General features: G+C 43.6%; 1 protein-coding gene across 3 annotated transcripts in view; it reads right to left on the bottom strand.

The window, feature by feature from the left end:
* Window positions 1-16,732, bottom strand: part of LOC139555209 (polypeptide N-acetylgalactosaminyltransferase 4-like) — a 35,064-nt gene extending 18,332 nt beyond the window's left edge. Inside the window, exons 1-2 of one of the 3 annotated variants that reach the window (XM_071368818.1) lie at window positions 16,644-16,732; window positions 4,258-4,705 (exon numbers count right to left, since the gene is read on the bottom strand). In XM_071368818.1, coding sequence (XP_071224919.1) covers window positions 4,258-4,646 — 389 coding nt within the window. In that variant the 5' untranslated portion in view covers window positions 4,647-4,705; window positions 16,644-16,732. Of the gene's footprint in view, window positions 1-4,257; window positions 4,706-15,763; window positions 15,981-16,013; window positions 16,394-16,643 lie in introns of those variants that run through there. The other 2 variants (XM_071368817.1, XM_071368819.1) reach the window with 2 other exon arrangements.
* Window positions 16,733-17,353: the final 621 nt, after the last annotated feature.

The following is a 17,353-nucleotide window of genomic DNA, read 5'->3' as shown; positions in this document are numbered from 1 at the left end:
AAAATGCTGATGCTCCAGATACTCAACTAGTCTAAAGAAGGCCAGTTTTATTGCTTCTTTAATCAGAACAACAGCTTTCAATTGTGCTAACATAATTGCAAAAAGGGTTTTCTAATGATCAATTAGCCTTTTAAAATGATTAACTTGGATTAGCTAACACAGCGTGCCATTGGAACACAGGAGTGATGGTTGCTGATAATGAGCTTCTGTACGCCTATGTAGATATTCCATTAAAAATCAGCTGTTTCCAGCTACAATAGTCATTTACAACATTAACGTCTACACTGTATTTCTGATCAATTTAATGTTACTTTAAAAATGGACCCAACTTTCTAAGTGACCCCAAACTTTTGAAAGGTAGTGTATATAGATAATGAATATAGAATATATATACGTCTCCTGATGTACTGGCCTGTCTCTTGGTAGCGCCTCCATGCTCTGGACACTACGCTGACAGACACAGCAAACCTTCTTGCCACAGCTCGCATTGATGTGCCATCCTGGATGAGCTGCACTACCTGAGCCACTTGTGTGGGTTGTAGACTCCGTCTCATGCTACCACTAGAGTGAAAGCACCGCCAGCATTCAAAAGTGACCAAAATATCAGCCAGGAAGCATAGGAACTGAGAAGTGGTCTGTGGTCACCACCTGTAGAACCACTCTTTTATTGGGGGTGTCTTGCTAATTGCCTATAAATTTCCACCTTTTGTCTATTCCATTTGCACAACAGCATGTGAAATTTCTTTAGATTTTCCCATGAAGTCAAGCAAAGAGACACTGAGTTTGAAGGTAGGCCTTGAAATACATCCACAGGTACACCTCCAATTGACTCAAATGATGTCAATTCCCCTTTCAGAAGCTTCTAAAGCCATGACATAATTTTCTGGAATTTTCCAAGCTGTTTAAAGGCACAGTCAACTTAGTGCATGTAAACTTCTGACCCACTGGAATTTTGATACAGTGAATTATAAGTGAAATAATCTGTCTGTAAACAATTGTTGGAAAAATTACTTGTGTCATGCACAAAGTAGATGTCCTAACCAACTTGCCAAAACTATAGTTTGTTAACAAGAAATTTGTGGAGTGGTTGAAAAACGAGTTTTAATGACTCCAACCTAAGTGTATGTAAACTTCCAACTTCAACTGTACATACATACACACACACACATAAGTATTATACATAATGATTGGAGCTGACTGCAAGACAGACCACACAATCAGTCACTCTTTGGCACAGTGTACAAGTGACAGTTTGCTAGAGAGTTGCTTTGGTCAGTGCAGGAGAGGAGCATTTGGTCTCATTCCTGTGGGGGAGTTGTGGAAACGACAAGAAACAGAAATATGAGGGGAAAGAAATCACACCGACGTCCCACATGCCTGAGCCGTTCTCATAGAGAGACCAGAGGACAACGTGCCTGAGCCATTCTCATAGAGAGACCAGAGGACAACGTGCCTGAGCCATTCTCATAGAGAGACCAGAGGACAACGTGCCTGAGCCGTTCTCATAGAGAGACCAGAGGACAACGTGCCTGAGCCATTCTCATAGAGAGACCAGAGGACAACGTGCCTGAGCCATTCTCATAGAGAGACCAGAGGACAACGTGCCTGAGCCAGAGGACAACGTGCCTGAGCCATTCTCATAGAGAGACCAGAGGACAACGTGCCTGAGCCGTTCTCATAGAGAGACCAGAGGACAACGTGCCTGAGCCGTTCTCATAGAGAGACCAGAGGACAACATGCCTGAGCCGTTCTCATAGAGAGACCAGAGGACAACAAATGGAGAAAAAGGAGAGTGATGAGAGGGGGAGATAGAGAACGAGAAAGAGAAAGTGAGGAGAGAGAGAACAGCGAGAAGAGTGAGAAAGAGAGAACGAGAAAGTGAGGAGAGAGAGAGAACAGCGAGAAGAGAGAGAAAAAGTTAGACAGAGCGAGAGAGAAAGGGGGCAAGGAGAAGGAGAGGCAGGGAGGTAAAGAAATAGAGAAACAGAACTCAGGTTTCTGCACTAAAGGGGAAATTAGAGAAAGAATGGCATTTGAGAGCTTCAGCCAGGGACGGAGTGCGACACTCTTCAGCCAGGGGCGGAGTGCGACACTCTTCAGCCAGGGACGGAGTGCGACACTCTTCAGCCAGGGGCGGAGTGCGACACTCTTCAGCCAGGGACGGAGTGCGACACTCTTCAGCCAGGGGCGGAGTGCGACACTCTTCAGCCAGGGGCGGAGTGCGACACTCTTCAGTCAGGGACGGAGTGCGACACTCTTCAGTCAGGGACGGAGTGCTACTCTGTAAAGAACTGGAGAGACAGCTCATGTGCCTTTAAAAAAGGATCCTCACCTCACTGTTTATTGGAAGCTGACCATGAGCCCAGACAGATTCAGTGTTTATTGGAAGCTGACCATGAGCCCAGACAGATTCAGTGTTTATTGGAAGCTGACCATGAGCCCAGACAGATTCAGTGTTTATTGGAAGCTGACCATGAGCCCAGACAGATTCACTGTTTATTGGAAGCTGACCATGAGCACAGACAGATTCACTGTTTATTGGAAGCTGACCATGAGCCCAGACAGATTCACTGTTTATTGGAAGCTGACCATGAGCCCAGACAGATTCACTGTTTATTGGAAGCTGACCATGAGCCCAGACAGATTCACTGTTTATTGGAAGCTGACCATGAGCCCAGACAGATTCACTGTTTATTGGAAGCTGACCATGAGCCCAGACAGATTCACTGTTTATTGGAAGCTGACCATGAGCCCAGACAGATTCACTGTTTATTGGAAGCTGACCATGAGCCCAGACAGATTCACTGTTTATTGGAAGCTGACCATGAGCCCAGACAGATTCACTGTTTATTGGAAGCTGACCATGAGCCCAGACAGATTCACTGTTTATTGGAAGCTGACCATGAGCCCAGACAGATTCACTGTTTATTGGAAGCTGACCATGAGCCCAGACAGATTCACTGTTTATTGGAAGCTGACCATGAGCCCAGACAGATTCACTGTTTATTGGAAGCTGACCATGAGCACAGACAGATTCACTGTTTATTGGAAGCTGACCATGAGCCCAGACAGATTCACTGTTTATTGGAAGTCATTGAAACTCAAGCAGAACAGCGTCTTATGGAAAACAGATGAAAAGTAACAAAAACACAAGCTTGAATTCAACCACAGTAATAATGGTGTGTGTGTGTAGTAGTAGCTTGATTATAGACAAGTAGTAACCTGTTTTGTTGCCGATCTTCATGCAAGCAACGGTATGCTTCACAATATAGGTAAACACAGTAGTAGGTAACAAATCTGCTACATTCCAAGCAATTTACGTGCCTAACAAGATTTAAGTCTCCTGTTATGTGATTGGCCTGATCTCAACTTACACTCACTAATTGACGTCATGCTTGCCTTGCACAAAAGTTGGAGTTGGGTGATTGTATTTGAAGTCAGGATTTAGCTTTAAACGTTTATTTGAGCATTCAGGGACCCTTTCTTTTTTTGGCACGAATTTCTCACGACCCTACAAATCTAATGACACAACCTTAAAATCAGTACATTTATCTCTTATCAAAATGAAAAGAAACCAACATTTACTCAATAAAATTGTATTTTTTTAATTATTTTGCTCACAAACTTTTGTATATTATACTCTTAATTATTTGTTCCTAAAAACAAACATGATTTTATGTGAGGGGTAATAATATAAGACATTATCACACAGGTGTTGGGCTGCCAGCGTCACTGAGCATCACTTCTGCTGTGAACAGCTGGGAAGATGAAACACAGATGGAGACTTTTTATTGAGGCAATCAATCAAAGTTCAGTCCTCTAGTGCAATGAGTACCTTATAAACTGAGTAAGGCCAGTTAGGGAAGTTACTCATTCATCCCTTACAGCTGTACAGAAAATATCACTGTCTTACATGACACCAGATTAGCCAAATCTAATTCAGCTTCATAACACAGATTTAAGTAGCCATGTACGTTTCTGAAATCAGCCTCACTGGACCTGTACAATAAGAGGTGGTTACTGGTCTAAACTACTTGCCCAGATGGATTGAAATGCCAGGCGGGGGGGGGGTCTCTGAATCCCAATAGCATACTCCTCACATCCCCTCTCCTTGCCTCCTTCTCAAAACCCATTGGAGGACAAGGTCAGAGGGGCGGGACCTCTCAATTTTGAGAAGAAGACGAGGAGAGAAGACACGACGAGAACGCAATTGAGATGTTCCCACTGTGTGAAGATGAAGATAATTTGCCTACTCACTCCTTCATCCTGTTGTCCTGGATGTGTCGGTGCAGAGAGATCTTATCGCTGACAAAGATATTAATAGCGTATCTCTCCACGCTGTCCTCCTCTTGCTTCTTCTCCTCCGGGCTGAGGTTTAGCCTGGTGGCCTTGCCCCATTCCCCGGGAGCGTTGGCATCCGCCGGCGCTTTCACGTACACCGGCCTGGCCAGCTGCTCGCTCCCCTGTTCCTCCACGGGGGCTAAGTGCCTAACCAGCAGGCTGCGGCCCCCTCCGTCCTCCCCTCCATCGTTCCCTGTGGAGGAGGAGGCGGAACGGACCAGGAGCAGGTAGCCCAGCCACAGCACCCACAGCAGGAAGAAGGACTTAGCTAGGAGGCCCAGCTTCCGGGAGCAACGCACCCTCATCGCCCCCGGCAACCACTAGAGAGGAAACTCACCAGCTGCCACTCAAAAAGTCCCCAGCTCTGTGGAAAACACAAACACACAACAGGGAGGGCTGAGAAAATGTTTAGGTCCAGTTTAAAGTATGGCCTATGATAAAAGTAGTAAGACACCTTGAGCTGAGTTATCAAGTCTGTCATGGAGTGACTTATAAGACTTGAACCATTACAGTGAGCAGATAGGGCTATACCACTTATAACAGGTGGGAAAGGAATTCCCAGGTAAACGAAAGTGAGAGCAGCCACAGATAGTCAATCAAAAATCAATCTGGTTTATTACAAGTTGCAACAGGGTGACACCTACAGCACAGAAGCAGTGAAAATGTCTAACTGGCCTCATGGAAACAGGCACTTTATATCCTAATAAAAGCACCAAATGTTCTCTAAACACCAGCCGAGAGGCTTGTAGAAAGTCCAAAAAAAACGCTGTGACTGTCAGCTGCTACAGAATCACACAGTGGTCATAGAACGTCATCAATACAACAGTGAATAATCAGTGTGTCCTCTGTCCTTGTATCTCCAGTCTGGCGTCAATCACTATCTCCAGATATGAGAATAATCCATAACAAGTCTCGTGACCTTCAATTTGCACCTTGAGAGTCGCAAATAGAACACTGGAAACGATGTGTGTTACAGAAACTCCAAATATGCTAAACTTAGTGTTGATCAGGCTAAATTAAATATTAAAACGTTGCCATATTAAATATTTCCATTACAACGGTTGAATAGTAGTGTTCATAACAAGTTTCATATTGACAGATTAAAATTCTCACTCAAGAGTGTTCCACGTGACAGGGAGATTTAATTAAGCACAAAACGCTTAAAGGCTAAATTAAATAAGATTTGATGCTAATTTCATTCCACTCCGTGGCAGCGCTAATGCTCGACTGAGACGTCTGTTTGCGGCTAAATGAGAAAACACTGCTAATGATGTCGTTCAAATTGACTAAACTGATGACAATCATCATCATCCAAGATCAATAATGACAAACTCAGGGCTGGATGTGAGCTGAAATTAAATACAAATAGCAAAGATAGATCACTGTACCGCTGATTTAATTATATAGGCTACTCTGTGGTGAGATAGTTGAACTTATTATAATTTTTTGTTGTTCTTTTTACCCCTTTTTCGTGATATTCAAATGGGTAGTTCCAGTCTTGTCCCATCGCTGCAACTCCCGTACAGGCTCAGGAGAGGCGACGGTCAAGAGCCATGCGTCCTCCGAAACACGACCCGCCAAGCCGCACTACTTCTTGACACACTGCTCGCTTAACCCGGAAGCCAGCCGCACCAATGTGTCGGAGGAAACACTGTACACCTGGCAACCGTGTCAGCGTGCATGCGCCTAGCACGCCACAGGAGTCACTAGAGCGTGATGGGACAAGGACAACCTGGCCGCCTAAACCCTCCCCTAACCCGGATGACACTGCGCCTCCTCATGGGTCTCCCGGTTGTGGCACAGCATGGTAATGAACCTGGATCTGTAGTGATGCCGCTATCACTGCAATGCCTTAGACCACTGCGCCACTCGGGAGGCCCCAGAGATACTTGAACTTAATCAAATCCAACATTTTATACAGGAGGCATTGCACATGGCACACTCTAGAAAGTTCTATTCAGAACCTAAAGGGTTATTCTTCTGTCCCCAAGGGAAAACCATTGAATGACTATTTTCACAGAGGGTTCTATGTGGAATCGAAAAAGGTTTCTAACATAGAACCTAAAATGGTTCTTCAAATAATTATCCCATAGGGACAGCCGGAGAAACCTTTCAGAAGCCTTTTTCTTTCTCTAAGAGTGTACTAAATAGCCAAGGTTCTTTGAGACGATACGTTTAGGCAACAGTCTAAGCCTAAGGTTGTTCTACTGTTCTTCTGGTGTTGACACACAGGCTTAGAGACAGACGTCTTCTGGTGTTGACACACAGGCTTAGAGACAGACTTCTTCTGGTGTTGACACACAGGCTTAGAGACAGACTTCTTCTGGTGTTGACACACAGGCTTAGAGACAGACTTCTTCTGGTGTTGACACACAGGCTTAGAGACAGACTTCTTCTGGTGTTGACACACAGGCTTAGAGACAGACTTCTTCTGGTGTTGACACACAGGCTTAGAGACAGACTTCTTCTGGTGTTGACACAGGCTTAGAGACAGACTTCTTCTGGTGTTGACACAGGCTTAGAGTCAGACTTCTTCTGGTGTTGACACACAGGCTTAGAGTCAGACTTCTTCTGGTGTTGACACACAGGCTTAGAGTCAGACAGGCAGACCAGAGGCAAATCAAAGAGGACAACCACTGCTAAACCTGTCTCCATCATCACTGCTGACATTGAGTGTAATCGCAGCATTAATAATTCAGCAGGGAGCGATACGCACTACAACAGTGACTGACAGACTGAGGCTTCAGAAAGTAACTTTGATCCACTCTGTGTCTTTCCACTCTGAAGATACACCCGATGAGGTGATCTGTCCACACACACTCCAGCTTGCTACTGTACAATTGAGATTCTTCCGTAATCCAGACTACACGGCTTTACTGCTAAAATATCAATTTAACTCTGGGAGAATTTTTTTTAATCAATGATCACGACAGGGAAACTGAGGGGGCCAGTGAGGATGTCACCCTAAAATTATTTATTTATGCACCCTATATAGATTTATATATACACAATGCACCATAAAACATTGTCAGATTCAGGTCTGAGGAGACTCTTTGAATGGTGTGTGCTTCACCATTGTTGAGTCACTAAGCATGAGTCTCCATTTCAGTCCTTCAAGATGTTAGCAGGCCATGGCTCTTTCACACTCAATGCTCTGGTCACTGGCCAAGGGACTCCCGAGGCCTGGGGTTACAAAATGGAGAACGCCACTAAACAAAACCTCCTTTATATTAGACGTCCATCACACCTTCCTCCCACTAAATCTGATAGCCCTTGGTGGGGCTGGGTAGGGAGGGATTTGCACCAGCAGAGTCTGACAGAAGGCTTAGGGAGAATTTCTGCCTCCTCTTTGAGGTAAGACTGTGTGAGCTCTGCAGAATCCAAAACAAGTAGGCCTAAGCCACCAGCTACAGGAGGCTTTAGATCCAAGGCCGGCTACACTGCCCCATTGCTACGCCGTCACTAATCTAGATGCCACCTGATCTAGCATCTTCTGTCAGAGGGGGTTTTCATGGGAGACTGGAAAGCAGTGTTTAATCTTAAAGGTCTGACTGACGACAGAGCAGATGGCTGCTTTACTGTTGTTACAGTAGACTAGAGAGACTAGCTGTACAGTAGGCTAGAGAGACTAGCTGTACAGTAGGCTAGAGAGGCTAGAGTTTAGCTGTACAGTAGGCTAGAGAGGCTAGAGACTAGCTGTACAGTAGGCTAGAGAGACGAGAGTTTAGCTGTACAGTAGGCTAGAGAGACTAGAGACTAGCTGTACGAGAGTTTAGCTGTACAGTAGGCTAGAGAGGCTAGCTGTACAGTAGGCTAGAGAGACGAGAGTTTAGCTGTACAGTAGGCAAGAGAGGCTAGAGACTAGCTGTACAGTAGGCTAGAGAGGCTAGAGACTAGCTGTACAGTAGGCAAGAGAGGCTAGAGACTAGCTGTACAGTAGGCAAGAGAGACGAGAGAGTTTAGTTGTACAGTAGGCAAGAGAGGCTAGAGACTAGCTGTACAGTAGGCTAGAGAGGCTAGAGACTAGCTGTACAGTAGGCAAGAGAGGCTAGAGACTAGCTGTACAGTAGGCAAGAGAGACGAGAGTTTAGTTGTACAGTAGGCAAGAGAGGCTAGAGACTAGCTGTACAGTAGGCTAGAGAGTAGAGGTCGACCGATTATGATTTTTCAACGCCGATACCGATTATTGGAGGACCAAAAAAAGACGATACCGATTAAAATCGGAAGATAAAAAAAAAAATATATATATATATATATATACACTGCTCAAAAAAATAAAGGGAACACTTAAACAACACAATGTAACTCCAAGTCAATCACACTTCTATGAAATCAAACTGTCCACTTAGGAAGCAACACTGATTGACAATAAATTTCACATGCTGTTGTGCAAATGGAATAGACAAAAGGTGGAAATTATAGGCAATTAGCAAGACACCCCCAAAAAAGGAGTGATTCTGCAGGTGGTGACCACAGACCACTTCTCAGTTCCTATGCTTCCTGGCTGATGTTTTGGTCACTTTTGAATGCTGGTAGTGCTCTCACTCTAGTGGTAGCATGAGACGGAGTCTAGAACCCACACAAGTGGCTCAGGTAGTGCAGTTCATCCAGGATGGCACATCAATGCGAGCTGTGGCAAAAAGGTTTGCTGTGTCTGTCAGCGTAGTGTCCAGAGCATGGAGGCGCTACCAGGAGACAGGCCAGTACATCAGGAGACGTGGAGGAGGCCGTAGGAGGGCAACAACCCAGCAGCAGGACCGCTACCTCCGCCTTTGTGCAAGGAGGAGCACTGCCAGAGCGCTGCAAAATGACCTCCAGCAGGCCACAAATGTGCATGTGTCAGCATATGGTCTCACAAGGGGTCTGAGGATCTCATCTCGGTACCTAATGGCAGTCAGGCTACCTCTGGCGAGCACATGGAGGGCTGTGCGGCCCCACAAAGAAATGCCACCCCACACCATGACTGACCCACCGCCAAACCGGTCATGCTGGAGGATGTTGCAGGCAGCAGAACATTCTCCACGGCGTCTCCAGACTCTGTCACGTCTGTCACATGTGCTCATGTGCTCAGTGTGAACCTGCTTTCATCTGTGAAGAGCACAGGGCGCCAGTGGCGAATTTGCCACTCTGGCAAATGCCAAACGTCCTGCACGGTGCTGGGCTGTAAGCACAACCCCCACCTGTGGACGTCGGGCCCTCATACCACCCTCATGGAGTCTGTTTCTGACCGTTTGAGCAGACACATGCACATTTGTGGCCTGCTGGAGGTCATTTTGCAGGGCTCTGGCAGTGCACCTCCTTGCACAAAGGCGGAGGTAGCGGTCCTGCTGCTGGGTTGTTGCCCTCCTACGGCCTCCTCCACGTCTCCTGATGTACTGGCCTGTCTCCTGGTAGCGCCTCCATGCTCTGGACACTACGCTGACAGACACAGCAAACCTTTTTGCCACAGCTCGCATTGATGTGCCATCCTGGATGAACTGCACTACCTGAGCCACTTGTGTGGGTTCTAGACTCCGTCTCATGCTACCACTAGAGTGAGAGCACCGCCAGCATTCAAAAGTGACCAAAACATCAGCCAGGAAGCATAGGAACTGAGAAGTGGTCTGTGGTCACCACCTGCAGAATCACTCCTTTTTTGGGGGTGTCTTGCTAATTGCCTATAATTTCCACCTTTTGTCTATTCCATTTGCACAACAGCATGTGAAATGTATTGTCAATCAGTGTTGCTTCCTAAGTGGACAGTTTGATTTCACAGAAGTGTGATTGACTTGGAGTTACATTGTGTTGTTTAAGTGTTCCCTTTATTTTTTTGAGCAGTGTATATATATATATATATATATTTGTAATAATGACAATTACAACAATACTGAATGAACACTTATTTTAACTTAATATAATACATCAATAAAATCAATTTAGCCTCAAATAAATAATGAAACATGTTCAATTTGGTTTAAATAATGCAAAAACAAGGTGTTGCACACTTCTCTTGCGTTCTTGCAATGAACGCAAGAGAAGTGACACAATTTCCCTACTTTAATATTGCCTGCTAACATTAATTTCTTTTAACTAAATATGCAGGTTTAAAAATATATACTTCTGTGTATTGATTTTAAGAAAGGCATTGATGTTTATGGTTAGGTACATTCGTGCAACGATTATGCATTTTTCGCAAATGCGCTTTTGTTAAATCATCCCCCGTTTGGCGAAGTTGGCTGTCTTTGTTAGGAAGAAATAGTCTTCACAGTTCGCAACGAGCCAGGCGGCCCAAACTGCTGCATATACCCTGACTCTGTTGCACAGAATGCAAGAGAAGTGACACAATTTCCCTAGTTAAAAGAAAACATGTTAGCAGGCAATATTAACTAAATATGCAGGTTTAAAATGATATACTTGTGTATTGATTTTAAGAAAGGCGTTGATGTTTATGGTTAGGTACACATTGGTGCAACGATAGTGCTTTTTTCGCGAATGCGCTTGTTAAATCACCCGTTTGGCGAAGTAGGCTATGATTCAATGATAAATTAACAGGCACCAACAAGCTAGATAAACTAATAATATCATCAACTATGTGTAGTTAACTAGTGATTATGTTAAGATTGATTGTTTTTTATAAGATACGTTTAATGCTAGCTAGCCCCTTACCTTGGCTCCTTGCTGCACTCGCATAACAGGTAGTCAGCCTGCCACGCAGTCTCCTCGTGGAGTGCAATGTAATCAGCCATGATCGGTGTCCAAAAATGCAGATTACCGATTGTTATGAAAACTTGAAATTGGCCCTAATTAAATCGGCCATTCTGATTAAATCGGTCGACCTCTACTAGAGAGACTAGCTGTACAGTAGGCTATAGAGACTAGAGTTTAGCTGTACAGTAGGCTAGAGAGACTAGAGTGTTTAGCTGTACAGTAGGCTAGAGAGGCTAGAGAGACTAGCTGTACAGTAGGCTAGAGAGACTAGAGAGTTTAGCTGTACAGTAGGCTAGAGAGACTAGCTGTACAGTAGGCTAGAGAGACTAGCTGTACAGTAGGCTAGAGAGGCTAGAGAGACTAGCTGTACAGTAGGCTAGAGAGACTAGAGAGTTTAGCTGTACAGTAGGCTAGAGAGACTAGCTGTACAGTAGGCTAGAGAGACTAGCTGTACAGTAGGCTAGAGAGACTAGCTGTACAGTAGGCTAGAGAGACTAGTGTTTAGCCGTACAGTAGGCTAGCGAGACTAGAGAGTTTAGCTGTACAGTAGCCTATAGAGACTAGAGTGTTTAGCTGTACAGTAGGCTAGAGAGGCTAGAGAGACTAGCTGTACAGTAGGCTATAGAGACTAGCTGTACAGTAGGCTAGAGAGACTAGCTGTACAGTAGGCTAGAGAGACTAGAGAGTTTAGCTGTACAGTAGGCTAGAGAGACTAGTGTTTAGCTGTACAGTAGGCTAGAGAGACTAGAGAGTTTAGCTGTACAGTAGGCTAGAGAGACTAGTGTTTTGCTGTACAGTAGGCTAGAGAGACTAGAGAGTTTAGCTGTACAGTAGGCTAGAGAGACTAGCTGTACAGTTGGCTAGAGAGACTAGCTGTACAGTAGGCTAGAAAGACTAGAGAGTTTAGCTGTACAGTAGGCTAGCGAGACTAGAGAGTTTAGCTGTACAGTAGACTAGAGAGACTAGTGTTTAGCTGTACAGTAGGCTAGAGAGGCTAGAGAGTTTAGCTGTACAGTAGGCTAGAGAGACTAGAGAGACTAGCTGTAGCCATCTGAAGGATTTACATCCAGCCATGATCCTATTTCACTTTGTGTGCTGGAATAGAGAGAATTTGCATATGAGCCGAACACTGCACCTTGCCGTCAATGACCTGCAATACTAACTGCACTATACTGCATTTGCACTATGTAGGCTACACCTCCGCAGAACACTGGATGTGGACTGCAGGCCTATACACAGTGCTGTGAAAGTATTTGCTCCCTTTCTAATTTAGCATATTTTTTATACTGAATGTTAAATAAAGATCTTCAACCAAAACCTAATATTAGATAAAGTGAACAAATAACACAACAATGACATACTTATTTAATTTGCTTCATAAACAATGTTATACAACACCCTATGCCCCTGTGTGAAAAAGTAATTGCCCCCACTGGTTGTACCACCTTCAGCTGCATTGACTCCACACGCTTCCTGTAGTTGTTGATCAGTCTCTCACTGTGGAGGAATTTTGGCCCACCCTTCCTTGCAGAACTGCTTTCACTCAGCTACATTTGTGGGCTTTCAAGCATGAACTACTTGTTTAAAGTCCTGACACAACATCTCAATTGGGATTAGGTCCTGACTTTGACTAGGCCATTCCAAAACTTAAAATGTTGCTTTTTAGACATTTTCAAGTAGACTTGATTGTGTGTTTTGGATCATTGTCTTGCTGGATGACCCAGCTGTGCTTCAGCTCAGACAGATGGCCTGACATTCTCCTGTAGGATTCTCTGATACTGAGCAAAATTAATGGTTCCTTCTATTAAGGCACGTCGTCCAGGTCCTGAGGCAGCAAAGCATCTCCAAACCATCACACTACCACCACCATGCATTCCACAGTAAGAACCTTAATCAACGGTGATGCATGGTGGTGGTAGTGTGATGGTTTGGGGACAACATTTCTCCACAGCGACGTGAGAGACTGACCAACAACTACAGGAAGCGTTTGGTTGCAGTCATTGCAGCTAAAGGTGGTACAACCAGTTATTGAGTGTAACGGGTCAAATACTTATTCACACAGGGAAATTGGATGTTGCATAACTTTGTATATTAAATAAATAAGTATATATTTTTTTGTTATTTGTAAACTCAGGTTACCTTTATCTAATATTAGGTTTTGGTTGAAAATCTGATAACATTCAGTATCAAAAATATACAAAAGTAGAGAATATCAGAAAGGGGGCAAATACTTTTTCACAGCACTGTGTACATGTCACGGCAGCATCCCTCTCGCTGTATACTGTTGCGGACAAATATTTTGTCACCCTTGCACTTTTCTTTTAAAAAATCCTTATTTCTTCTAAAATAAGTTGAAACTTAAAAACAACTTTGGTCTCCACACCTTAAGATAACTGCAGACAACTGATTATTGTAGCCATCAATGAGCTTGCTGCACCTTTCTACTGGCAAATAAATGCTTCAGAGTTCAAGTAACAGACACATCAACTGTTCAGAGGAGACTGCGTGAATCAGGCCTTCATGGTCGAATTGCTGAAAAGAAACCACTACTAAAGGACACCAATAAGAAGAAGAGACTTGCTTGGGCCAGGAAACATGAGCAATGGCCATTAGACCGGTGGAAATCTGATGAGTTTGACCGCAGAGTGAAGGAAAAGCAGCCAACAAGTGCTCAGCATATGTGGGAACTCCTTTAAGACTGTTGGAAAAGCATTCCTCACGAAGCTGGTTAAGAGAATGCCAATAGTGTGCAAAGCTGTCATCAAGGCAAAGGGTTATACTTTGAAGAAACTCAAATATACAATATATTTGGATCTATTTAACACTTTTTTGGTTACATGATCCCATGTGTTATTTCATAGTGTTGATGTCTTCACTATTATTCTACAATGTAGAAAATAGTAAAAATAAAGAGAAATCCTTGAATGAATAGGCGTGTCCAAACTTGACTGGTACTGTATGTATGTATGTATGTAGAGACAAGCTTTTAAATGGATAGTCATTGGCTAAATGACTGGAAGTCTATGGGAACAGCCAGCACGTCATTGCCCTAACACTAGTAGCAATGCTCTCTCCCCCCCTTACCCTTGCCACCACTGCTGAAAAAAATCCTAGGGGAAACACATTGTCACTGGAATGTATTTGGCAGGCATTCTAAAAGTGGTTACGTTAGTATGGACATGGGAACATCGCCAATGTGTTCATCTGCAACCGAAGAGGAAGAAAAACACCCCTGACACTGACAAAGAGCTAGAGTCAATCAACAACAGTCGTATTAAAGTACAAACACAGAACAGGGCTGCTGCTTTCACTGTGACATCCATCTCAGAAAGCAGTCAAACAAGTTGCACTGACAACACTCACTGTAACTCAGAACATTTGTGTGAGTACATTTTATCTGTGTCGCTGAATGGTACACCGCAGGTGAACAGCGGGCCAACATGAAATATGAGGGCCAATATGTGAGCGGTTACTCGCTGTTAAACATTCAGCACTGAAAATCCTCAAAATAGGTGCTAGTACATTCTGTATTCTACTATGATGTCATCTGTCTCACTGAATAGTGTAGTTTGAAGTTTCTCTAGCAGACGCTGATCTTGGGTCAGTTTTGCATTTCCATCACTAATGGTTAAGGTTGGAAATGAGGATGCTGATCCTTGATCTGTACCTACGGGAAATTTCCCCTGGCATTTCACTGGACGGTACACCAGACAGGAACCAGCTGGCCAGCTCGAACTACAAGAGCCAACAGGCCTATACTCCCTGTAAACATTTGGCACAGAAAAAGCTCTCTCGACGACAATAACAACTCTTCAGTGATTACACTAAGCGTAAACACTATAGTAAGTCCGACCGGCCGACCATATGAAACTGGATCAGGAGGTTGATAAATGAAGTTAGGCTATAACATGTCTTCCACATACCTCCGTTACACTGACGAAAATTGTCTAAAGCCTACAGTGAAAGCTTGTCTTTCAGCTTTACTTTCTCTTTAATGGACTTGATGCATCTTGTCTGATGTTAGCCCAAACTGTCAAATGAAAATAGCCGATGTCTCCTTGTATGTTGACAGATTTAGTTTCAAAGACTTTGGGGAAAACTTTGGCAAAGTGCTTGTTTTCCCTGATGTTTAGGTTGTGGTCTGGATGCAGCGGAGCGAGCAGAAGTGAGCCGAAGTGGGTGTGTCAGTAGATGGCTAAAGGTCCAGCTACATTTCTACATCTTCAGCATAAGGCCTACATTTTGTTCCAACAGAGTGCAAATAAATCATATCTAGTTCATGAAACTTGACAGGCTTTAATTATAGACAATACAGAAACACGTATCACAGTAATGCAAATATGCTGAGAATGGTGAAACTGCAGAGTCTAGAGGTCACCTTCAGTTTAAAGAAGATGAGGCTTACTGTGAGTGTGAGCTATAATAACTCAACTCGGGCTGCGAAGGGTTTAAAAGCATTGCACCTTTAGAATGAACATATAACCATGTTAAATCAGGGAATATAAACTCTAGCTAAAACCAATGCATGTTGTTGTTACCAACTGTTTGTTACAAAATAACAGTAGTATAAAAGTTATTTGCATGGACTGACATGGGTTAGTTATTATTAGGTTCGCCTAACTCAGGTATCAAGATAGACAACTAAATTAGCTGGTTACTAAATCTCAGATATGGAGGCTCTTTGATTAGATTACCAACTAGTTAGCTAGCTAGTTGCGGTTAGCTTGTTACTGACCGGGAGCTGGATGACCATGGTTCGAAACCTTCAGGAACAAGACACTTACATCCAACGTAAATTTACTAAACACAAAGTTCCAGTAGCAAAAGACCAAGCAATCCTAGCTAGCTACTATAGCTAGCTAACCTACTTGATAGTTAGCTAACTCTATCCCAGGGCGACCAGAGCTGATCTATGTATTCGTTCGCTAATCAGATTACACCTGATTAGCCACGTGTACAAATTAACTTCATTCTTGCTTTATTACCTAGTCCACTACATTCCGTGTTCCTGGAAGCTGCTCGGCGTTTTGTCTCCGACTCAACCTCTGGCTTGCATCTGTCTAGCTCGATCTCAGACTGCAGCTTTCAACACAACCACATCCTCTTCACGTTGATGATTGTCTCGAGCGCTGGCTAGCTCGGGCTGTCACTTTTCCGTTCCGGAATTTATCTTGCCAGCTCTTGTTTTCACTCGATTTCAAAGGAATTCTTGAAGCATTGTAATAAATGAGACTACATGTATGCGTACTTGTGCTGGAAATATTTCTGACCTTAAAACCTCTTGTTGTTCACGAAATGCTGGTTTGCTGACTGAGCAAGTAAATGTACTTTGTTGATCACTCACTAGGAAGTTTGTAAATGTGGCGATTTGATCTGAATAAACCACGTGACCAAAGCATTGTGAAAAGATTATATTAAAGACAGCACAGAATTTTATACAATGTTCCAAAATGAACAAGGGTGTTTCACTTGTAACACTTTTTCCAATGTCACAAATAATAAAATAATAACAAAGTAATGCATCTTATATTTTGTATGTGCGTGTGTGTGCATGTGCTTGCGAGCGTGCATGTGTGTGTGTGTGTGTGTGTGTTTGACCTTACGTGACACTTTACCTGTTAATCCCTGCCTCTTTAAGATTAGATATATTCTATCCATGGATGAGGTGTGGTTTACAGGTTAGATAGCATGCATTGTTCAATGAGATTTTCATGAGTCTCAGTCTAAACTCTTAGAGGACAGCCCAGTTCTGGCGGATATAACTGGACTTCAACCCCACCGGGTTTGTTGCCGAGGGCAGCCCAGGTGTGGCGGATATAACTGGACTTCAACCCCACCGGGTTTGTTGCCGAGGGCAGCCCATGTGTGGCGGATATCAACAGTAAACTATAGAATACTCTGTGTACACAGACTCCATAGGCATTGCAATGCTAATAACAAAGGTATGGCATGAGAACAAGTGGAAAAGTGTTTACATGTTTACTGATTTATTTTATGCAGAGCTCTCAGTCAGTTTAAGTTGAAGTTTATTTGCCAAATAAATACATTGGAAATCTGACTCACAGTAAAAGAAGAGGAATTATCATATGAATTTGACTTGAGAACATTTGTGGCCACATCCCAGTTCACATCTATAGCTATTGAGGAAGACCGAAGTTAGATCACTGAAACCCTAAACGCTGAAAATATGGAAGGAATTACATTCCAATAGATAAAATTCATGATATGTCAGCCGGCTATTAGCAAAAGTGATCTGTGTGAAATATTTAAGTGCCGTCTCAGTTCACAGTGTCAAGAGAATGTTTCTTATGTTGGATCAATACCA

The sequence above is a fragment of the Salvelinus alpinus genome, chromosome 26 (genome assembly GCF_045679555.1).
Source record: "Salvelinus alpinus chromosome 26, SLU_Salpinus.1, whole genome shotgun sequence".
Lineage (NCBI taxonomy): Eukaryota > Metazoa > Chordata > Actinopteri > Salmoniformes > Salmonidae > Salvelinus > Salvelinus alpinus.
The sequence above is the reverse complement of the archived record's forward strand: the minus strand, read 5'-3'. Positions and strand labels throughout refer to the sequence as shown.